We start from the raw sequence: 25327 nt of genomic DNA, 5'->3' as shown, positions 1-25327 counted from the left end.
GTTCTTGTGTGATCTCAGAGCCAGCTCTGGTGCGAGTCCTGCTGACAGCTCGCTTGTCCTTGTCATTGTTCCAGGAGCTGAGGGCACAGTTTCCTTCTCAGTAATCTGGATATGAGTCAAACAAATGTGTGTTTTTGCCAGCTGAGTGCTCCTAGAAATATTTACCTGCTTTTTGGGTGGGTTTTCCTAACCTTTTAATTTCTTCCCTCAATTTGGAATGCCAATAGATCCCAGCACAATTTCCTATCCAGTTGCTTTGAGATGGGTCCCAAAAAAGGTAAGAATGGTGCAGGACAGGTTTCATAAGCCTTAATATGTATCATTAAATGGTTTTGAGCTAATTCTGGTGATACAAGAAATCTGAGTTATAATTTCTCAAGGCAGCCAATGGAAGGGTAATGAGGGATGTGTAAGACTGTTTGAAAACTACTGATTTGGTGATTTTTGCTCTGAAAATGTTCCCTTTTATTCCCTGCTCCCTTTTATCAAATAGTGCTAACAGTTAATCCTATTTTTTCCAGGTAAAAATGCAGGTTTGTACTTGGAGAAAAATGTGAGAAATTCTCTCTGAATTATAAGGAATTGCTTTGTTCAGTCATATTCATAACCAAGCAATAAACATATTAATCTTACATCAGAGAAGAGCATTTTTATATTAAACACTCTTACTCTATTCTAATCTAAACTTCTTTCAATAGCTTCCTTAAATATTGAATTATATTCATATACTTCAAAGACCTAAGTTATTTATCCAATGTATAAAAATTGTATTGCTATGAAATTACCTATGCAAATTTTTAAAAAGCCAAAAACCTCTCAAATCTTCTGGGGAATGAGGTACCTGAATCCAACTGAGTTTCAGGAACACTTAAAAACCTGACTCCCTTAATATAATTTTGAAAGTTCCAGCCTGAATTACATTACAAATTTGTTTTTGAGAGAGAGCTCTATCTTCTTTTATGGAGATCAATCTTTACACATTTCCCTTTCCACCTGCTATTAAATCCATTTGGATTTTTTTAATGTGATCTCAAGTCAATTGATTGGCATAGAATTTCTCTATACTGTGCACCAGTGGCTTTCTGAAGGCTGAAATATTGACTTAAAGGAAAATGCCTGCTTTATCAGTCTGATACATAAATATACAAAGAGGTTTGGTTTTAATATTCTTATTAACAGATATATTTGAATTTGTTCTGGAAAAAAAGCAAAAAAAAAGGGATGAAATGTTCTCATTTGATCTAGTGAGACCCCCAAGCATGGAAGCACTGCTGGTTTATGGCTTGGCAGCCTGGAGGAGCAGAGGCCAAATGCTCCATTTGAGAGGAGAGAGCCTGGCTGCCACAGGCAGCTCCCTGCAGCTCGCCGGGCACAGGCTCCACACGAGAACCTTGGGAGCTGTAAAAGAGAGATTACTGCCAGCCACTGGGATGGATGGAAGGAAGGCTCACTCCCAAAGCTGCAGTTAGCAGGTAGGCTGGCAGGGGAGGGAGAAGGAAAAAGTGCTTTCCTGCTGCCTCAAAGTCCCAAGAAATACACACAGTGCAGAAGTGGCTATGAATATGCTTTTACGTCTTAAAATTTTATTTTATTGTATCGTTTCCCCCTTGTTGAATATTGTGAGGTGGTACACAGGCGACCTGGCTGTTAACAGTGCAATTCAAGTGTGTCTGCCAACCACACTCTGCATTGAGTGGGTGGAAATCTTCATTTCATGTCTTTTATAGCCTACTGTACTCTTTCCACAAAATCGGTGGGCTCATAAGTTTTTGAGAGAATGAAAACCTTTTGTTGGTAACTTCTCTGTGTTACAGCTTGGTCCTGTTGAACTTTTGGATATGATATTCTGACATAATGCTAGTTTCACCTGGAGTATGTACAGCTTCTCCTGTCTCTCTATCCAAAATGCCCTTACCTGTTCAGGCTATGACTGGGACAATGCCTTCCTAGGTTTCTGCAGCACCTGATGCCTGCCCTGAGGCTCTCAGCCCTCCCTGCTCCAGAGCTCTTTGAAGGCCAGTATTAAGTGTGAACTGGGCTACAAGATACAAATTTCACTGTGAGGAAGGTCCCTCTGTTCCAGGCTAAACAATAACATGCACAAAGTGTTCCTTAATAATTTCTGAAAGCATTCATTCTGTTCTCACACTTCAGCATTCAGTAAGAAAGCATGGTACACCATGCCACTAGGTGTGCCACCTCTTACTATCCCTGGAATAGAATAGATTGTATATTCACAGCACAGACATGTGAAAATGGAACAGCTTTGCATATTCATGTGCCAGAGCATGCAGCTGGTTCAGGTATATGAGCAGGATATGTGTGTGTCCACACCTATGGAAAGGCAACATTTTAACTTGTCATATGAAGATTTGGCACAGAAACAAAAAAAAAGGCACAGAGAAGCAAGCCTGAAGTGCTAATTAAGAATTAATATCTGGGACTGGATTACTGGTGCTGCATTGGACTAAACCTTGCTGCATTCATTTGTGATTTTTGTCCAAAACCACAATACTCCAGACCCTCAGAGTCACTCTAGCAAGGAACTCCTGCATTATAAATCAGCTGCTCTGTCTGTATTTCTGCCAGAGGGCTGGCTGTTACCCTCTGGACTCTTTTGACCAGCTTTTGGAAGAGGTGCTCCCCAGGGATGGGCAGGACAAAGGCTCTCACCGTTCTCCCACAAAGCCTGGCAGGCAGGCACAGCTCAGCTCCCCGCCCAGGTCGCTGCAGTTGCCGTAGTTGAAGCACGTGAGGTTCCTCTCCTCATTCCCACACACTGTGTAAGGTAATCTTCTGTACCTGGGCACACAAGGAGGCAGCAGCAGTTATTGGCACTGTCCTTGTTCTGGATGTCTCCTGCTCTCTCAGCTGAAGCAGGGGAGCAGGGTATTGCCCAAAGGAATGACAGCTGGAACTCAGATTTAAGACTCCCAGAACATGTTTTGCCAAACTTTTTTAATGTGACGGATTTAATTTTTCTTTTCCAAATATTTACTGGCAAAATAATGATTCATTTATCATTTTAAAAAAAAGGACATCACTCTACCACGTTACTAATGTGGTTCTCTGTGATAGCTTAGTATAAGAGTTCAAAAGAGATAGACTTAACATACAAGATAAAAAATATTGGACCACCATAAGGCATCTTCAAATCTGAGGATGTCCTTACTACTCAGAAAAAGTCAACAAAACCTGTCAATTTTAGCAATTATATCCTAAAAGATAAAGTAATTATATCCTGTAATTGGATAGTGTAAAGATGATTGTCTGCATCCTTTGGGCTGCAGCAGACTGGATTTGTTGGAGTCTTCTGAAGGAAGGAGAAGGATTTTGCCTTCTTGGAGAGGAATTGGACATGCTTAGAGGGCAGAATTTCATGGGTATGCAGAGAAGGGCAATTAAAGGGAAAAGCCTGCAGCCTTTCTAGAGGACAGTCTGGGAGGAATAGGAAATAGCATGTAAGCAGTGTCAGAAGCAAGGGCAAAAGTGGGTTGTGTGGTGTTTGCAGCCACCAGGATTGAGAATAAGCTGGGAGGAAAAGACCAACCCAGAAAAGATGATGTTAGTGGGGAGAAAAGCAACTTATTTTCCTATTGGTATTTTCTCCTACCAACTCTGAATTCCTGCCTTTATAGCTATAGAGCCATATTACTGTAATAAAATATAGTTATAGAGATTTAAAAACCGTAAGATTTTTTTTCTGAAAAGAAGATGTAGCACATGTATTTTCAAGCTCTGGAAGACTTGTAATCTTGTCATCAGAGAGCTCACAGGACCAATGCTGACAGCAGAACAGGGCAGCAGAGCTGTGCCTTGTTCCTTCAGTCCTTGTCTCATCAGTCTCTGCCTGAGCTGGCAGCTCTCCACTGTCTCAGTCCACATCTAATTGATCTGTACAACTTTCTGTTCTCTTCATACATCGACTCTGCAGTCATGATTAATACAGAGACAGATGCAAAACATCTGTGTTTAAAACAAAGACATCAGGGATGTAAAAGCCCTTCAGAAGAGACTTGACAAAACCTTACAGATTAGCCTTGTTTACAGTACCTGCAAAACCTCCCAGTGAAGTTAGCAGCACACAGGCAGGAGTATCCATTAATCCCATCAACACAGGTGGCCCCATTCACGCACTGGTGGCCATGGCAGTCGTCTATGTCCTCCTCACAGGTCTCCCCAGTGTAACCAGGCTCACAGCTGCACTCATAGGAGGCAATCCCATCTGAGCAGTTCCCATGGACGCAGGGGTTTGAAGAGCACTCATCAATGTTGACTTCACAGTAGGTGCCAGTCCATCCGTCGGGACACACACAGCGGTAGGAAGTGTAAAAGTCCTCACATATCCCCCCATGCATACAGGGGTCAGAACTGCAGAAATCTACCTGCAAACAGCCAGTAAGAGCAGGGTTTGCAGATATTTTGAGAAATTGCTCCTCTTGAGGTTTTTTAGTAGGGATGTCAGCATTTTCAAAGTAGGAGAGATAAATGCCACTGATTTCTATGGTGCTCATGCACCCTCGCAGGCCATCCAGGCTGTCAAAAGCCTTGTCAGCCACGTAGATGTCTGTCTCTTCTCTTAAAAAGTTGAGGTTTCCTGCAGCAGCTGTGCTGGTTGCTGTGTCTTTCTTGTTGTCTATATCCATGTGCCATCTGGAGGACTGGGACAGGGGCTCCACCATAGAGACCATCACTCGGTGCCATTTGCCATCGCTCACAGACTCTGAACTCGCCAGGGTCAGCCTGTAGAAGCTGTTGCCACTTTGTAACTGAAACAGGAGTTTGGAGTTGTGGATGCTGATGATGACAAACTCAGGCTCCCTCTCTGCATACAGCAGGATCACATCAGTGTCCCTGGTCCGAAAGCCAAAGATGATATTGGTGAGGTCTCTGCTGATTTTCCCATTGCTTCTGTAAAATATTGCGCTGCTCCGGCCGCTGAACACTGCGTTAGCGAGACCTGTGCAAAGACAGCAAGTGAGAAACCAGGCCAGTTTTACACCAATACACCTGGAAAGATGTCTCTCCAGTGCACATGCCATATAACTGCTTTTGGGTTTGCTGGGAGACAGTCGAATTCCACCAGTGTTTCAGTTATCCTGTTCTGCCCCTTGTGGCTGTGGAATTGACAGGGCAGTGCCAGCATCAGCTATAATCAAATCAAGACTGTACTGCTTTGCATCATCCCAGGTTATCACTCTAACACACAATTCTACATTACTGTTATCTCTGTAGTTCAAAAACAGACATACACTTGTCACTTTATGATTGTTTCCTAAGTACAGGCAGCCTAGTTATTCCTGTGACAGATCTGGATGGGGCGAACATTTCTTCCCAATTCCTTTTTTCTTGGGCAAGTCTTAAGGTGTTTTATGAAGTATTTGATTGGATCCCAATTTCATCTCACAGATGCAAAAGGATGTATTTAATGGAAGCCAGTTGATGGAAAGCCCCTTCAAAATCCCTGTGAGCAGTTGTGCCTGTCACATTCAGATCCAGCTTCTCCTGGTGGGCGGGCACTGCCACAGCCCTGTGCAGGTGGGACTGGGAGGGCAGCAGGACTCAGCTCACTCTGCTGTGAGTGAAAATTGATGGGCAGCGTTGTGGCAGCTTTATGGACATCTTCACAAAGGTATTTGACACCTTTCATTAGCATGGTTTCTACTAAAATGCACTTACTCACTGGGCTGTAAATGTAAATGTTCTGAGGTTTCTGAGGATTTTAGAAAGGGAGGAGGGACAGGAAGGAATGTCTTCTGTCTGTACTTAAAAAAAAATAGCTTTGAAAGATGTGAGATAAGATGGGTTTCTGAGGGGTTTTTTTGTTTTGTTTTGTTGGTTTTTTTTTTAGCAGAAGACACAAGCCAGAGAACTCACTGCCCAGGAAAGCTTTTATTTTGTTATCCTGTATTGAACAAGAAGTTTATCCTGTAGCTAATAAAACTAGTTTAGAATGCAGTTCTGTAGTGCAGGAATTTTTGAATATCTATTAGGGAAGCTCCCTACTGTTGCCACATAAACCAGCACAGAAATCTATAGGGGGTGACCTTGAATCATTGAAAGTGTAAATGAACTCGAGTTTAGCAGAAGGAAACAGTTCAGGTACGTTTCATTTCACTGTCTCTAAGTGTTTCTGCTCTACCCTAATGTGCAATATTAAATTTTATGAGAGAATGTATTTTGATGTTATCATTAAAGACACCTCTGGGAGAAGGAGCAATTATTTTAATTTCAGTTACAAATTTAAGCCATCCTGCAATGCTGATCCTAACAGTCTGCATAAAAATAGTATCATATTGGTCTGTCTATGACAGAGATCTTTAGTTGACCAGCCTTCCCATTCCTAAGAGTCAGCCATTCTGGCAGCTTCCATCAGACTGAGTGGGTATTTACCTTCCCTCACAGCTTTTTATTAGTGCTTTCTTCAGCAGCAAAATGAAGAAATATTTCGTAAAAATCCCGACTTGCTCTTTTCAATTCCACTCCAGGGTGGGAAGGAGAAGGAAAGTGGAGAAGGAAAGAGATGTGCAGGGTAGCTAATGATCCTAAGGCAGCTAATGGTGATCAGTTTTCAAATGGATTGCTTGGCATGCAGGTGCTTCTTACGAAGGCACTGCTTGAACAACTGAACTGCAGGTATTGAGGTGACTTTCTCCAAAGCTATTCAAGACTTAAGAAAATCAAATGATGCAATGGAAATTATGTAGCTTGTCTTTTCAGGAAGATGGAGAACATTCTAGGGTTAATCCAACACTGGATATGCTCTTATCTCTTTGCACTGGAAGTGTGAGGCAATGTACTGATCTATGGGACAACCTTGACTAGTTGAGCTGTGTAAGCCAAAATCAAATGTTCCTTTGAACATCAGTGCCTGACTCAGGGGTCTGGGGGAGATTTTCTGGGTTTGGTAGGGCAGACTCTTCCCATTAACCTTACTTAAAACTGACATGACTATTATTTTAATACAGAAGTAACATTTGAATGAACTTTAAAGGCAGTGAATACTTTGTTTCAAGGAAATGCTGCTGAAAATGTCTATTGCTGCCGATCTCCAAAGATGATAGGAACAACTGAAATGTACTTACATTCAAATCCTTGGTGCACCAGCTGGCATTGTGCTTCATGAGGACAGGGCCCAAGCTCACACCACTTAACTTCCTCACATGCCTTCCCCACTGTGTTAGGAGGGCAGGTGCAAGTGAAGTCATCCCAGATGGAATAGCACACACCACCGTTGTGGCAGGGGCTGGACTACGGGAAAGAGAAGAGAGAACCTCAGTATGAATCAAGGATGTTGGTCACCCAACTTTAGGCACGGGGGACTGTTTGGCAAAACGAAGTTTTCTTTCTATTTCAGATGGAAAATTATAAAGACCAGTATTGTGACAGTACAGCATGTTCAATTATTAGTGAAAAACAGTATTCCAATCTCAAAGTAGTTTCATTCTCCCCTATGCAAACACAGTTTGCTAATGCTATTCATCATATGTAGCATAGCTTAACAAAACCTGCTCTTTCTAGCATTTTTCATGTTTTCCTAATCTGTCATTATAATCAAACAACGTGTGGGAATGTACTAAAAACATTTTTAAAAATTCCCCATTATAAGCATGTGAAAATGCTCTGAAAAATGTGATTCTTACCTTGCAGAGGTTGTCACCAGTGCAGCCTTGGGTGACATTGATCAGGGTTGGGTTGATAAGAGAATTTGGTGGATTAGTGATGGGGAAGAATTCCAGCAGTTGGTTATTCACTCTTACATCTTGGATACAGCCCTTGAAATACCTGCCATTTCTGTCAGTTTCTCTGTTATCTGGTAGGCCTCCAATGTAAAGAAAATCCTTACTTTGGATGGTTAGTGCTGGAGTAGAAATAAAGCCTAGGTAGTGAGAGGACTGGAATAACTCCACCTTATTTGGTTCTATTTTTAAGGTTATTAAGTAAAAGTTTCCATCGTTCACTGAGTGCTTCCCTAATAACTTCATGGAATTTAGAGCAAGCATGGTGAGTTTCCCACCTTCCAAACAGACTCTTAAGTAGAGGTAAGTGCTATTTCTCAGAGCCAGTAACAAGCCAGAAGGTTTGCGTGTTCGGACAAACATTGATATGATGAAGTTCTCGTTCTGAGTGGAACCAACAGGAAAAGCAGCATAGCCTGAGGAGTCCTCGGATCCAAACCGGCCTGGGATGTACTCTTGAGGTTAGAGATAGGGGAAAAGGTATAAAAACAAAAAGAAGAAGAGAAGGAAGAAAAATAAAATAGTTAGGGTTAAATGACAAAGGAGCTAATTCAGTGATTAAATAACTAGTTCTGGTGATATTCATGTATGGTAGTAAGATATGCTTCTATTTATGGATGAACAAAGATTGTAAATAGCTTCTGTTTCAAAACTCCTGTTGGCTTCCATGGCTGTAGCACTAAGCTCCATTGTTTAACCTTTATATAACCCTATGTTATATAATTGGGCACATTTTTCCTCTTTATCATGCTCTGTGTAATTCTGTGTTTTCGAGTAGTTAAACAAGGACAGATTTCTACAGTTTCCTGAACTGGTCCTCAGGAAGGTCATTTTGGAAAGAACCTACCTGCTTTGATCCTCTGATGACCATGGAAGTTAATGCAGTTCTGGGACTTTGTGATATTTTTTGCACATTTTCCAATCACAGAAAGCTGCTGGGCAAAGCCCTTTTCTGTGAATAGATCACCTGTGTGGTGCTGCAGGGGCTCCCCAGTTCTCTGACAGACTTTTTGCTGCTGGGGCTCAGTGTATGCTCACCTACATCAACTTGTATCCAGCCATGAATCTGGACCAGTCCCTGAGTGCCCACAGAGCCAGGGGAGAAACATGATCCAGGACTGAGTAAGTTTTCTCTTCTTTGTGCTTATCAATTAAAATGATTAAACCAAACCCATCTGTTTGTCCTTTACCCCTTATTTTCAGTAATGATTTTCAGTCTTTTAAGGATACAAAATACGTAGCCAAAACTGTATTTAATTCTAATGAATCATCTCTTTAAAGAACAACAAAGTGTTTCTATTTTTACACTGTAAGTTTTGTGATCTTGTCCTCAATATTACTGCCTAAACAGTTTCAGGAGCTATTTTTCATATATCAAATTCCTAGAAAAAATAAACCAAGTTTTTTTAAAATGCTCACACAGCTGAAGATTCAGTTGTCTGAATCTTCAGACAAAACTCCTGGAGCAGGATGTCATGGGCCAACTTTCTGCCTGCAGAACTATGTTTTTTTATGACTGCATTAAAAAATTATGAAAATAAGGGACCGACCATGAAGCCCCAACAGACCCTTAAGAACCACACTGCACTGCTATGGGGTATGGTCATATTGTTTAGCAACAGGAATAAATCCCATACTTGTTCCTAAACAGACAATTTCTTAATTTAATTGGAAATAGTTTATTTCTATTAATAAGATTGCCTATATATCTACATCTATTTGTTAAACAGACTTAATGTCTCAAAACACCAATTTCAACAAATAATTATTTCTACACACAACAGTTTTAAGTTATATCTTCTCTTGAGGTGTAACTGGAGACGGAGACACTTTTTTCATGAGGGTAAAAAGAAGAATTCTGCTGAACTGAGGGTTCCACAACTGCAGTATTAGAAAGAAGCCTTGATCTCCAGAAAGGCATTTCATATTTACAATTACCTTGTCACATTTCTCTCTATTTATAAATACACACATTTATCATCAGCCTGATCTGTTTGATGAGATGCCTAGCATCACCTTAGTCAATATTAACCTCTTGGGTCACAACATCTGGATGTTGATCAAAATGAGTCAACATCTGTTTGTTATTTTGTATATGTAGAGAAAATATTGCATCTTGTCAATTAAATACTTGGCAGCAACTTTTCTTCAGAAAGACACCAGCATTTCTTATGCCATCCTTTACCACAAGCCTCCCCCACTCTGCCTCTTTAGAAACCTGCCACAGTCTTTTACATGTGACATATATCTAGAACCTATGTACCAAAATGGCACGGTGCCATGATTAGTAAGGAATATTGTGGTCAGCAGGAAAGAAAAGAAGCATGCTTTCTAATCATTCTCAACAGTTCTAATGCCAGTATAAGCTGCTCCTGGCCCTGAATGGTTTTAATTTTGCTTCATATAAGAAGGCAAACTTATTTCCCAGATGTTGTCCTATACTCAAAAGTTGCCTTCCAAATCTTTGGATAAATTACAGCTACACTTCAAAGAAGTCTGTTACAATTACCTCTCTCACTTTGTCATTTTGCAATAAAACCAAAAGGAAAAACTATTGAAAGGTATTGATAAGTATTAGGTAGAGCATGCAAAATGAAGTTGTATTCAAACATTTGAAATGTATTTGAAGGCCCAGCTTTCTGCAGCAATGCATTCAATAACCCCTGAGGCCAGTTGTTCAGCTGATGTGAATCAATGTAGCTTCACTGGCAGTACTGCAGCCACGCCAGTTTGCACCAGTTTAGGATCTGTCCATTCCAATCTCACCATGGCTCTGCTGCTGTGTTTAATTTTTTCCAGTCCACTTGGTAAATATATCTACATAAATATACTTATGTGTGTATACATGTATACATACATATTTATAGATGTATTTCTTGCTCCCTAAAAATTGCTCTGCTGACTGTGTGTGGATGACAGAGGCAGAGGGAAGGGCATGGTGAAAAGACTTAGTCCTGTGCAATTTTCTTAAACAAAACTGCTTGTTTGAAATCCCTAAAACTTTGCCTGGGGAAGGATTACACAGCTCACCCCAAAGCATTCCAGAGGGTTGCTGTGTTTACAGCTCTAGGAGATCACCCAGCAGATGCAGCTGGACAGGGACCTCCTGTTGTCCTTCCACTTGGCCCCTGCCCGCACTGCAAAGATCATTTGTAGCAGGAGAAGTGCTGCAGGCATCTGCAGCTTTTGTGTTCCTGCTCACCACTGCCATGGAAGCTGCTTGCTGAGATGAGCTCTTCTGCTCACCCAGACAGGGCCATGTTTCCCTCTGGTCCCCAAGCAGCTCTCTGGGAACAGCAGCCTGCACTGGGGATTGTCCAGCCCCACCTTGGGACCAGCTGAGGGATGAATGGATCCTGCTTCCAGCTGCTGAAGGCCTGCCTGCTCCTTGGGCTAATCAGATTAAGCTAAGAGTATAATCTCATTCATTTCTTTTAAATTGGAATCTGTCTTTTTTTAGCTTACAGTACTTTTGCTTGCCTTTCATTGCCTTAAATGAATCTCTTTATAAAAGCCTAGAGAGCGTGAGGATAAAATTTTCAAAGAATGCTTTGAAAATAAGTCAAACTCCAGGTGACTTACTTGCTTTCTAAATTTTACTTAGCATCCAGAAAACTTTAAAACAAGAGGAGTGGAATCCACCAGTTTAGCCTTTTTTTTTTTTTTTCTTTTTGTCAGGCTGAAAAGCAGCCTTCCTGGGAAAGTAACTGGAAAATAACAAAGGTGTGCCACTACTAACCTCTTGCACTGGCTTACCGCTCGACATTGAGCCTCAGAGATGCTGAGGGTGACGCTGTTTCACAGCCAGGTAACCAGGATGGTTGGTGGCCATGCTTTCAGCAGGCACAGCAAAGCCAGACCCCAGCAGGGCTCCCTTACCTGCTGCACACTCTGGCCCCGTGTAGGGCCGGTAGCAGTCGCAGTGGTAGCTCAGCCACAGGTTGATGCAGCGTCCCCTGTTCTGGCATGGGTGGGGGTCACACCAGTCCCTTTTAGCACATCCTGTCCTGACATTTAAAGATGACCCAGATGACACATTCTCTGGGGTAATAACATTCAAGTCTATCTCAATATCCTGAAGACAGCCTACAAATGAAGGTGCAGAATGTGTATTAAAGGTGTTCTGTAGAGAGTTGCTGTTCCCCACTGGTAAGCCGCCCAAAAACGTGCTCTGAAACGCAAACATCACCAGCTCGTTATCTATCTTAGCAGACGTTTTATTGAGACAGGATTCTACACAAGAGCTGTCAAGCAAATTAAGAATAACAGCTCTTGCCAAGGTTACCTCCACTGAATGCCATTCTCCATCACTGACATTATGTGGGATATGCAAAAGAGCCTGTGGCTGATTATTGACTTGCACGGATAAGTGTAAGTAGCCGTTCAGTAATTCCAACTTTGCAAAGGTGTTTTTCTCCCCTCGGTGAAACAGAAAAGCTGTGGGTTGCACAGTTTGAAACCTCAGGTTTATATTATAGAAAAAATCCTTTTTATGGGTCTGGGGATTCTTCAACAAAAGGAAACTGTTTCCTTGAAAAGAAAATGTGGTTATGGTTTCACAGTGTATTCCAGTATACCCAGGTGAACATATGCAGCTGAATCCGTGTTGGCCATTTTTTAAATGTGGGATACATATTCCATTGTTTTGGCATTGATGATCAGTACAGCCATGCAGAACTTCTGTACAGTTCCAGCCACCATAAAAAATCCCTTCTTTGTCTGCAGGTGGGCAATGGCAAGTGTAATTTCCAGGAAAATTCTCACAGATCCCACCATTTTGGCAAGGGTTCGTGTAACATTCGTTGACGTCCTCATCACAGTGAGTACCTGAAGAATAAACAAAGAATTAGGCATTCTGGTTTGAACAACTGGAGCCCAAAATAACACTTTTAATAATGTGTTTCATTAAATTATCTTTTATTAGATAAATAGATGATGGACAAGTAAAAAAATATACTTTAAATATAAATAGGCCATTCAATTGTCACGGCTTCCTTGTGCGAAATATTATGTAAACACGTAAGTGATAATCACATTTTGGAGAAAAGAACCAAACAAATGCACAGTTTTGATATGGATAATGTAATGAAATTAAGATAAATGTCATCAGATGGGATCAATAATTGTTTCCTATGTACCTTATGGTAGCAATTTAGAATGCTTTGTAAGGAACTGAATTATCACATACAAAAACCCCAAGAGTTATTTCTTAATTGCTATCCATAATATTGTATGGGCATCAGCTGGAGGATGATCTGCTGGTCATTCCTTCTTTTAGGTGTTCATTCAAACAGTGTAAGAACTACAGACCATTATTCCTGGTCCCACTGGAAACATCTTGGAGCAACACTCTTCAAGTGACAGTCACAGGACTTACAGTGATATTTGACATGGTGGGTCAGGCTGACAAGCAGGTGAACACGCCTGAAAAATGTATGTACTGCAAAAAGTATGTACTACAGAGGAACTTTTTTACCTCTCCTCTTACAAAGTATAAAGCAAGAAAAGATGAAAGGAATACTCTCTCAAATGTATCAGAGGTTGATTGGTGATGAGAGAGCTTCTGCAGGAGATTGTCAATACAGTCTCATATTTCCTCTTCCAAATAATGCTTGGCTTCTGATATATCTGGTAAAAGGAGAACTCCTCATCTCAACCCCATTGTAATTGGATTGATGTGGCCTAAGTGGGTCTGCTGGATCACACTTCACAACAAAACCAAAGTTGTTTCTCTTGTAAAACTAATCTGTTTACCCCTCTGCATTGCTGTTCATTTATAAAGCAGTAATCACAGTAACCTCTCCCTTGAGGAATCAAGTGGATATGCATGCAGTGGATCGGGGAAAATCTGTTTCTCATCTCCCTTGAAAGCAGTCAAAATATCCAAATACTTTTTTGATAACTCACGCTAACTGTAACTCTTAACATTTCCACTTCCCTTCATAGTTATCTTAGAGAAAAATGAGAAAAGCTTTGCAGATAGTTTTCAAACTAGTATCACCAGCACAAATTAAATAGATAGCTTTTCATCCATCCCCACTGCTGCCTATAAATAAGATAGTGAGATGTGCTGAGGATCATGGAGTGGCAGCTGTGAGCACCAGGCACCACACCTAACTTTATGTACAAATTGACATCAGGCTTTATTTCTATAACAAAGCACATTTCCATTCCTCATGGAAAATTACAGAGCAGCATTCAGCCACAATGAAATGCTTCAAATGGCAGCAGATAAGTGTAGTTGCTCAGGCTAATTCTTTGCTTGCCCACTTTATTCAGTCACAGATGTAACTGGGCCCATTTGGGAGAGTGGTAAGTATAGGAGAGCCAGAAGGGAACTGAGAATTGGGAAAGATTTGTTTAAAAGATTAGCCAGAGTGAAGTGATCATAGCAGGTACACAAAAGACTCTCTGTGCAGCGACCCAAGTCACTCATCAGTCCTCAATTAAAGCATACACTGACTTTCCCCTTGAAGCTTCAGGCTCTGGAGCACAGCTAGTGCCACCTCCCTGGCCTGGCAGTGGGGGTTTGCTGCAGCAGTCTCTCTCTGTTTTCCAGCCAGGCTCATCTTTATTCCAGTGAGAGGTGTCTGTATATACTGTAATGTACAGTGGCATCTGGCAGAACTGCCACTCATTGGGGCTGACTTTCTGCAAGTGAAGTGCAGCTCCCAAACCATTCCTGACTGGGGGCCAGTGCCATGTCTGCTTTGTCCAGTTTGTGATAATTTCAGTGTTAGCAACTTGTCCTGCTTTTGCTATTCCTGTACATGAAAAGTGAAGTTACTGTGAGCTGTTTCCTGTTTTGGTCCATGTTTTAGTACATCTCCTGCCTGATACTGCTCCCTTCCCTGCTCTGCCATCGAGAACAATGTGTCCTTGGGTCTTTTACACAACTCAGTTTTAATATGATGGCTGTGGAAATGAAGGTCTCTGTGGGATTTTTGTGTCATAGATAAAAATTAGTCCAGCCCACAAGATCAGGTTGTGCTTAGCCTTGTCATAGGGCTTCAGAGTGGACAGACTGTGCTCAAGCATTTAGAGACTGGGAGCCTCCGTGAAACATTTCATAAAAAAATCAGCATTGTGAATGGCCAGATCCTTAGCTGTTGCATTTTCAGTAATGTGCGGTGATTCTCTGTGTGTTACTTTATTATCCCACAGCACCTGCCAGACATTCCCTTTGCCTTGTAACTTGTGGTCCCAGTCACACTTTGCAATTGTGACTTCCCTGTGGAAAGGATGACACAGATTCATTTACCTTTACAATAATCTTTAGTGTCTATGTTGTTCTCTACTTCATCAGATAAGACATAAAATTAACAAAATTATTGAATGAGAATGCTGATTTTTTTTAAAAATCATGTCTATTTCTATCTTTAAATTTATACAAGAAATTTGATAAAATAAATAATAAATGTCCAACAAAGTAATAAAATTAGTTTTATGAGGAGTTATTATTATTATTATTATTATTATTATCATTATCATAATTATTTTCTTTGTCTATAGAAAATGAATAGTATCAGTTATTAAATATAAAATGAATCTTAATGAGCCACTTAAATATATAGATTTCATCGTCATTTCAGCTTATTTTTTAAGTAATGATATTAAAAATACATTGCAAAATAAATATTTTATTGGGTTGTGCATATAGATATACATGTGTATGCAGTTATATATAGGCCTAATATTTCATAATAAGATTAGCACAAGCACAAATATAGGTCACACCAAAAGACAAATAATAAGTCATTTTTTTCATATCAAGAATAAATAAATCAGCTGTTCATGCAAGTGGTGTTGATACTGCTTGTTATCTGCCAATTGCTATGCAAGCAAAGACCACTGTCAGTCAAGATAAAAGCACTCTAGATAAAAGGATTAGTCAATATTTATAGAACTGTATAAGCAGTTCAAATAGCTCAGGTTGGAGACATTAGCATGTAAAAAAGTATTCTCAAAAGATGTAAGGCATACCAAAACAAGTGCAAAGGCAACCATTTTTTTCAGTGATTATATGCATTAACTCAGCTAAGCATATTCATGTTTGTAAGGGAAAAAGTAAAGTAGAATCATACAGCATTTTCTCTTCTAAATATATATTACACCCTGACATAAAATTTCAGATAATTTGAATATTTTTAAAGATTATTACTTTTCCCATCTGTGAAGCTTTTTTTTCAAAACAGAGATGAAACAGTTCCTTTGATTTAGTTTGATAGCATCATTCACCTGTCTCCTTTTTTCACTTACACATTAATACTATATGGTGGCTATTTTCTAACTGTCAACCACTTAATTAAATTCTCTTTTTCAAATTTAGCAGCAAAGATTTCCTGCAGAAGCAGGATGACAAAAGCAATTATTTAAGCACAATTCTGCTGAATGCCACTGATTTTCCTTTGGATTAAACAATTATAAAAGTGTCATCCAAATGACACTTTTGATACACACCTTTGGTTAGAAATCTTCTTACAACCTTTTGCCTTTCCAGTCCCCTGACCCTAAATAAATATCAAGAAACTACAAGCAAGCAATCTGGATAAGGTTCTACACATTCAATACAGTCTAAGTACACATTCAAATCCACAAAAAGAAAGATTTACCTGTAAACATTGTCATTACAATGATGTAAACTTGTATCCTAGTTGCAACCATCTTTTTCCGCAGGAAAATTTCCGAAGGAAAAAGATTGTTTAGCACTTAAGCAGTTGACAGAGTAAATTTCTGTGAAATTCACAACAGTTCTTAATATAAAGGCTTCCTTTCCAGGATTAGCTTGCTCCACTTCTGTACCTGCTGATGTAGTCTGATGGTGTATTTTGCCCAAGCCAGATCAACAAGGCTTAAAGTAAGCCCCATTAAACTGCTTACACAATAGATATGTATCCTATTTCAATTCTTTTTTTCTTTTTTCTCCAAGTTCGTGCTCACACTGAACATTGTCTGTTTCACAGAAATGTGTATTATTAGGATCTATTCAAAACTGATTTGTCCCTTTTTTTGTTGTTGTTTTGGTATTGTTTTTTAAGCCTTTTTTTTCCTTTCAACAGGTTTGTTAATCCAGATCAACTCTGTCATGGTCACTGTCATTCAGAGAAACTGTACATCTCAATAAGCAGATAGAAAGGATCTAAAATTTGATCCTGTTTTTTTATTTATAAAGTATTTTTGTTCCATTTGCTCTCTCTACTTAATGGAAGTCTGTGTCTAGATTTTTGAATGTGCTAAAGACATGTAAAAAATAATTTACTAAAACATTTTTTTCTTGAGCTCTTAAGCAGCATATTTTGATTTAGACTAAATTTAATGAGGGGAAAATCAAGTTCAGGAGATATAACTACTTATTTCTGTGATAATTTTATCAGCAGACATTATTTTTGTCACTTATGTTTATCAATTTCTTCTTCTAACTAATTTATTCACTAATTAGGAAATTTCTGACCTTGTGTCACAGTTGGGTTTAGGTTCACCAAAAGACTCATACACAGAACACAATTTTGGATTCATTTAATCTACAGTTCACAGTTGTTTTTATGGAGATGCTCAGAAAGCTGCTGCTTCTTCCAGCCTCTGACACAGGCATCAAGTGAGTTTTCCTAGAATACATTTAAATACTAAAGGGTAAAAATTTCACCCAAACTCTTGGAAAGGTGAGTAAGGTAGCTTAAAAAAAAAAAAGTTCATTTTGATAAGTTAGTGTGAATGCACCTGATTAGTAGTGCTTATCAGACATCTCATGCTGCAGTTTGATATTTAATGTGCACTTTATTTTGAATATTGCAGGAAGAAGCTGGAGGTTCTCAGTAGCTGTCATTCCTTTTGCAGTGTGACAGTGACAACAGGACTCTGAGGGAAGGTTCTGAGCAGACACAGGGGACAACAGGTGGGGACAGACATCTGCTCTTACAGCTCAGTGACACCACGGGGCTGGTGGCACACTGAGACAGGGCAGCTTTGGAGCAGGGTATGCAGCAAATGGCCCAAAGCTGTGCCAGAACCACTGGTGGGAGTTGGAACAAACCTGCCAGGAGCAGAGACTCTAATACAGTCAGATATTGTGTTTAATAACATTTTCATATACAAACCAAAGAGAAAATTCCATGAGAAATCACCATAAAGCAGGTATAAAACTTGTGTAATCCTGCCCAGAAAGTAATTGTCAGAGGTTCTCTGTCAAACTGGGATTTGCTTATGGTTTGGGATTGCCCTGGCTTTGCTTTGGTTGGTGTTTTCATAAAAGATGTGGATATTGGCTCAGAAAGCTTGCCTAGTAAGTTGTCTGATGAAACAGGGTTAAGTGAAACTTTTGATTTTTTACAGATAAAATGACCTTTACAGAGGAACATAAGAAATTGGAGAAATGGTCTGAAAAAGATTGTATTCAATTCTGGAAGAGCTCACTCTCTCAGGCCAGAATAATTAGCAATCAGGTGGAACAACAGTTTCAATCTACAATGCTTCAGTTTCACTGAGTCCAGTTTTAGCTCTGCACTGAAAGGAAGATTTGGATCAATTAGGAAGAATTTAAGGAAAGTAATGAGAATGACCACAGGTCAACAACAAATGGCTTATGAGAAAAGGCTAAAAAAGTAGGGCTGTTCTGTCAAAAGACAAGCAGAGGAAATGGGACATGGTAAGAGTTTTCAGTGTAGAAAAGAGAGCACTCTGTGCCATGAGACCACAGTAAAATGGTGAAAAAGTCACAGGTTGGCCTGCACAAGGAACATCCAGGTCACACTCTAAGAAAATATTTCTAATGGTAATAAGGTGACAAAGCTTTTGCATATGATGCCCACTGGGAGCCATAAACCCTACTGTGGATCCTTAAATCTTGGTTAGAGACAAAAATGCAGTGAGACACAAGCCAGCAAATGCTACCTTAGACCCACAGACAGCCCAAATGATACCTGTATGCCTGTCCCTTGCACATCTATTTTTCCATGGTTTTGTTCCTCCCTAGAATGAAATCATTCCCAGCAAGTGAGCTGTAGGTGTGTCAAACTATACCTGCACGTACAGGTTATCTCTAGACATCCAGCTATCAAATGCAAGCAGGAGTAAACCTTAGAGAAACTGAGAATTTAGCATCCCCTTTAGAATATACTTTATGAAAGACAAAGAGTTTGCAATAGCACCTCCTCCACCTGTATTTTAGACCTTTGGAAATACTTGTTAAAAAATCCTACCCCAGGTGCAAACAAGTCTCTCTTCAAGGGACTCATTAATCCTGAGGCCTACAGAAAGATCTGGCAGAGCACATATTCTTCAGGGCCCCAGGTTTTAGCAGACAATCATGAAAATTCTAACTTTGCCACATCTGTGCAGATAATTGCAAAGAGATAATTACTTTTTGCTGGAAGGAGGAAGTGCATGTTCATGAGTGGGTAAGCACAAGGAAATAAATTGACCATCTCTGTGTCATTGTAATTAAACCCCATGCTTGTGGGTATAAATCAGTCACCATGCAGGTCAGGAAGGAAGTTTTACTCCTATGTACATCAGTGGAGAGCAAGGGAAGGGTATTTAAATGGATTCTTTTTTCACCTATTTTTTCTTCAGTAAAGAACTGGCTCACGTTTGATACTGAACTTCATGTGACCAGTGCTCTGATCTTGCATGGCCATTTCTGTTTCTCTCCTGGCAGGAAAAACTTGTGTAAAATGAAGGACAGAACACAGAGTAGAGCTGGAGCACATGGAAAACAGGATTTTTTTAAATGGTAGGCTAATAAGCATTTGTTAACATTGGGCTAATTTGCACATGATACCTTTCACACTGAACTCTAATTTCTTAAAGTTTTAAGACCTTGCTAGTTATTCCTTTATTGCACACAAATTCACTATTCTGCTATTTTTCCTCATGCCATTTGAAATGTATGTATAAAGTTAATACTGGCTAGGAAAAAAATTAAAATAGAAATAGAGTTGAGTGGCTTGGCTTAATCATTAAATATGTCACTCTAGCTGAGGGATATGGAATTCATAATGTGCTACATTCAGAATGGCATGCTGTAATTCAATCTTTTTAAATGTTGCTGGCCCGAAGCTTCATAGACTAGTTTGAATTTTCAGTAAAAATTGATTTTTTTAAAGTAGTAAAAACCCCCAATCCCTTAATCTCTCCAATCAGTAAAGGTTTCTGAGAGCAAAAGTACTTGGAAATGTTTTTCCACTTGTTTCACGTGTTTTGTCACACCTAAAATAGTTTTCATTTGAAAAGGAAAAAAAAAAAAAAACCCAGAGAAGAAGAAAATCATGTACATGCCATAGGTGATTAGTTGTTTAGTGAGACCTGGCATGTTTATTTTATTTTAGGAATATTGGAACCAGCTGTCTGGGCTGGCCCTGGCTGCAGCTCCGGGGCAGCCGCAGGGCCACGCGCGCAGCACGGCCGGGGTCAGGGGACACTGCCTGGCAAGGGCCAGCCCCGTGTCCTGCAGGGGCAGCACAGCCACGCTGCTGCCTGCAGCCTACCCCTCCAGCCCCCATCTCAATTTGCACAGCCAGCCATGTGGATCCAATTGTGGGATTAGGGGCTGAATCTGGAGTAAAGAAAAACCTGCTGAAGAAATACGTCCCTGCGTGGCACTCATTGTGAGTGATGAAGGCAAGGAAGGAAATCAAATGGTGGCAGCCCAGTTTTCCCAGGCAGCATCCTTCTGGAGTGGGTTTTCTGGCTGCACAAATGTGTTGTAGCTATGGCCATGCTGATGGTATGAGATAGGAAGGGGAGAAGAGAGGAGGGACAGGGCAGCTACAGAGTGTGACAGGTTAGAGTAGAGAAAGGTGATGGAAAAAAGAGTAGGAAAGATTTTGGAGACTAAAGAGATGAAAAAGTAGTGAAAGATGTGTCTGGGGAGAAGGAAATAAAACTATGGGAATCAATGGTACCCCTGAAGATTCCTGTGTTGGTATTTAACACAGAATTCTTGTTGGACATGCGGGCATTTGGGGGTAGAAAGAGAACAGAGTATCTGTGTAAGGCCATCCATCTATATAGGATGTGTGAGGGGTGCTAAGAAAGACTGCAGATCATAGATAATGTCTACACAGAGATCTGGGCTAAAACAGAGAAGAAGGGAAAGAAGGGAAAAGAAGGCTGTGGGAGTAATACTAGAGACAAAAAATTTAGGAAAAAAACAGCCATAGAACAGCCATGTGAACTGGAGCATAGAAATCAATTCACAAAATACTGAGAGAATTAGGACAGACTCATAGAAAAATTTACATTGAAAGGGACCTTCAAAGGTCATCATCTGGTCCAGTGGTCCACTCAAAGGGTCAGGACGTCCAGAGAAGAAATTGTAATAGCAGATTTCAGAGAATTTGTTCTTTTATACCTGATTCTGGACCAGATATTTAGAAGCCAAAGAAGGATATTTGGTGTTCTGCTTCCAGTATGGGGTTTTTCTTGTGTGCTCTGTAAACTGGCAAAAAAGAGTATGTGTAATCCAGGAAGTTTTCATGTATTACCTTTTAGAAAACAGTGCAAGCCTGTCAAATTCAAAGCATTAATGATCTAATTTGCATTTTCTGTAGATTTATGAGCTTGTACATTGAGATGATGTGTGTGCATTTGAACAGAAGTTTATCCAGAGGGATCTTAAAACAACCAATACCTTTGAGTTGTTTAATGAGATCATACAAGGTCATGTTTCATTGACTTGAAAATCTGTTTGGAGCATATGATTCACTTTGGAATTAGGAAACAAATTAATTTTCTGTCCTACAAACACTTTAGGGCTTTAAAAGAGTACTGGCTGTTGATGAACATACCCATTGAGAAATGTACTCAGTGTCTTGTCTCCCCTAAAAGGGATTTTCTTCCTTGTCTCTTGCTGGCTGTTTCCTATTTGTTTTAACTGAGTTAGGCAAGCACAGCCACTGTGCTGTCTAGTGTGAAACGGCTTCTGCCCTGGAAATGGCACTCTGGAAAATTTCAGTCATTTGCAGGATTTTCTCATTTTGTTATAACTAATGTGAATTTCTAGAACATGCAAAAGTGACTGTGTTTACATAACTTCATTGTCAGTCCTTATTAAAACAAACTGAAACAACCAGAAGGCCGGAAAATCATAATTTTAATAGGGCCTATAGAGCTTAATTGATAATGGAGATATGAGAATAGAAAAATATAAAATATGAATGGGTGAGTGCACAGAACGTTTATGCTGTATTTTGAGCTGTGCACAGCATAACTGTATAAAAAGCATGGCTATGCTGTGTATAATCACATTTCTCTATTCCTAGAGTATATATATTTACATTATTTATTATCACTTTGAATATAGAAAAAAAAATCCAAGCTTTTTGTGCTGAATTAGCCACTTATTATTTTTTTACGTGTGTTTTCTTTCCTGGATGTGACCTGCTCTAGAGCAGATGTAGATGCAGAAGACCTGAGATTTTGGGCTGTGATCCTTCAGTCCCGCTCTGTGTCAGTGGGAAGGGCAGAGGATTGTACCTCTTTTCACTTCAGCAGCAGTGTTCATTCCCCTCATTCCCTGCAGTGTTAGTGTGAAAACTCATCTAAATGCTGCCTTTGTTCATCCTAGGTTTCATATGCTTAACTCCTCTCGAGGCTGGAAGATTGAGACCCAAGCTGGCTTCATTTTAGCCTGGTCACATTTCAATCCATGGACCTCAGCTAGCACGGTGTGTGCTTGCCATGGAATCCTGGCTGCCTGCTGTGGGATTTCCTGGAGCATATTAGAGGTATGAGATTCAGCTAGATTAAATCTAGTTTTTCTATGTCTTTATGTTCTACAGTTCACTTCTGTAGCTGTGCAGACTTTTTCACAGTACAGCATTTAAATAGTTTTCTTTATTTGGTACTACAGGCAGTGATTTACCATGATGTTCTGGCCTCACCAACAGGTCTAGTAACAGATTCTGAACCCTCTTTGTTAAGAAAAAATAGTGCCCACAGGACAGAGACTAAGCCATAATTGTATTGATCATTATAATTCTCTGTATTAGTGTCATGTGGTTATCACAGCGAGACTTGAAGAATTACAGCAGTGGGAGAGCAATCTGAATCAGATCCACCAAATCTACTTCTAGCAGTTAATTATCAGCATAAATTAGCTGTCTATACCAGGATTCTTTTCCCTTTCTCCAAGACTGTTTATTGAAAGTGCAAAGTTCATTGTCAGCCAGGAAAGGAAAGTGTTTTCCTTACGCAATCAATAGAAATCCTTTTCTAAGTTAATTCAAATATTTTTAAAGGGATCAGCATCCAGGTCATCAGTAAAAGGCTAGCTTAACTTCTTTGAAATTCTCCTTGTACCTGAAAAAATCAGTCCAGGCACCTAAACAGAAGCAGGTTGTGCCTTACTAGAGTCACCTCTGAGTTTATTTCAAACAGTGCCAATGAACAGGCATAAAAATACTGGGCTTTATCACCTGTTCCTCTTATTAGCAAACACTGTATAATTAAGAGCTAGATGCTACAGGGAACAATTAATATAAGAGCTTTTATGTAGTATATCACATAAAATTAGTTTCAGTACTCACTTTATCAGCTTATTTTTATTACTCAAAATCCCAACATATTCTTTCTGTCCTTGAGAAGACCTTAGATCTGGGACTCATCAGTGCTAATTAATTGCCAGCAAACTGCAAAACTCCTGAGTCCAATCCAACAAAAGCATTAAAGCAATAACTTTATTTATTAACAATTAAAATGGGAACTGTATGTGTGTGTGTATATATATATATATATACACACACATACATTTGTGTATACAAGATTAGAGTTTTTTATGCCCCTGAGAGTTTGTGCTGGGGAGATAGGTAATCTTCAGGAAGCACTAAATTCTGCAAAGGGATTCTCCCTCCAAGTCCTGCACCTAGGGACAAAAAGCCCATGCAGCAGGAGAAGCTAGGGCCAGCTGGCAGGAAAGCAGCTCTGCCATGCTCTGAGCAAGCTGGGCATGAGGCAGACGTGGGCCTGGCAGCAGAGAGGACCAACACATTCCTGGTCTGTGTTGGGAATTGTGCTGCCACCAGGTCAAGGGAGGTGACTCTTCACCTCTGCTCAGCACCAGGGAGACACTGCCAAGCCCAGCTCTGCTCTCCCCAGGTACAAAAAAGGAGCAGTGACACTGGGGCAGGTCCAGCCAAGGGCCCTGAACGAGTTGAGGAATTGGACAATCTGTCAGGAGGAGAGACTGAGAGAGCTGGGGCTGCTCAGAAGTTGAAAGGAAAGCCAGTTGTAAAGGCAGGAGAATTAAAATATAATATATAAACTTCACCCCAATTCACCTGTTCCTTCCCTTTGAAGAACTGTGTATTGCCTGACTTTGTGAATGTGGTTGCTCTCATGGATGGAATTCTTCTCAAGACACGGTCACATCAGTGTGACTCTCAGCTGTGTAGATGTCCTGCTTTCAATTTCAAAATGCTGCATCTTGTAAATAATTCTTTTTTATCAGCCACAGGTGGGAAATCTGACACATAATTGTACTGTAGAAGCTAAGAGTTAATATTAGGGGTCCTTACTCCATTCCCCTGTACACAGGCTTGGCAGTGTTAATCCAGGAAGGTTTGGAAGATTATGTGTACATGACAGCCTTGAGGATTTCCATCATCGTGATTTTCCTTCCAACTCTTTTTTCGAAGAGTGTAATGACCTATGACAACTAAGTTTTATTCTCTGAGGAGCCTGACATTGCTTCTGTTTAATGGATCAGACAGTTTGTGATACATCAGCTCTAGACACTTTCTTCCCCATGTCAACCTGGGGTACCTCTTCAATATTTCCCATCTGTGCTGACCTGTGTGATCAAGAGGTCATGTCCTGAAGTCAAACCCAGAATCCAAACACTCACTCCTACCACAGGCCAGACTATTAATGCAACCCATTTAATTTACATCAACTTGGAACTTGACATTCAATTTCTCAGTCCAGAAGCAATTATTTTTAAAGGAACATGCCAACAATATTGCTTGGCTTAGAATGGTGAAAGTTCAAAAGGGTAAAAAACATTTCACACCATAAATAAAGAATTGATTATACTTGAAAACAAAGTTTGTAATTACTACTGACATTTCTGAGCCTAGATGAGGTGCCTTTTATGCTTTAAAAACTGATGTCATTCCTGCCACTGGCATTATGGGAACCTTATGTAAGGGTCTGAAATAGTCCTTTGCTGATATTTTAAGTACAAAGAGGAAAACATGAACATTTTGCACAATTCCTGGGTCAAACACTTTTTTTTGTCAAGAAGGGGTGCAAAATTCTTTCTCCCTTCAGCCCAATAGTCTGTGAACAGGACCACTGGCATAATTAGTAAAATTCTTAATTTGTTGTTCTTGTGTGAAAGCCAAGCCTACAACGTGCTACGAAATTTTAACTAGGTATAGTCCTGTTTGGATCATCAAATTACTCTTTTTTACTCAAAACCATGGTGCTTGTTTTCTCCATAGCTTTTACAGCCCTGGGTGGACTCTGCATGTCTGGCTGCAGAACGATATCCCTGAGCTTCCCACAGAAAATCCTGCTAACCAAACTGTGTGGTGCAAAAGCTGAAAACTGCCACTAAGAATTTGGAGCAGCAAACAGGGCTCATCACAAAG

At 40.1% G+C, this 25327-nt stretch overlaps 1 protein-coding gene across 2 annotated transcripts in view; it reads right to left on the bottom strand.

The window, feature by feature from the left end:
- Window positions 1-25327, bottom strand: part of CRB1 (crumbs cell polarity complex component 1) — a 97225-nt gene that overhangs the window by 22776 nt on the left and 49122 nt on the right. For both annotated transcript variants that reach the window (XM_077182080.1, XM_077182078.1), the window contains exons 6-10: window positions 11619-12566; window positions 7644-8194; window positions 7086-7251; window positions 4054-4960; window positions 2674-2802 (exon numbers count right to left, since the gene is read on the bottom strand). In XM_077182080.1, coding sequence (XP_077038195.1) covers window positions 2674-2802; window positions 4054-4960; window positions 7086-7251; window positions 7644-8194; window positions 11619-12566 — 2701 coding nt within the window. The remainder of the gene's footprint in view (window positions 1-2673; window positions 2803-4053; window positions 4961-7085; window positions 7252-7643; window positions 8195-11618; window positions 12567-25327) is intronic.

Source organism: Agelaius phoeniceus, chromosome 8 (genome assembly GCF_051311805.1).
Source record: "Agelaius phoeniceus isolate bAgePho1 chromosome 8, bAgePho1.hap1, whole genome shotgun sequence".
In the NCBI taxonomy this organism is placed as follows: Eukaryota; Metazoa; Chordata; class Aves; order Passeriformes; family Icteridae; genus Agelaius; species Agelaius phoeniceus.
This window is presented reverse-complemented; position numbering and strand designations above follow the sequence as displayed.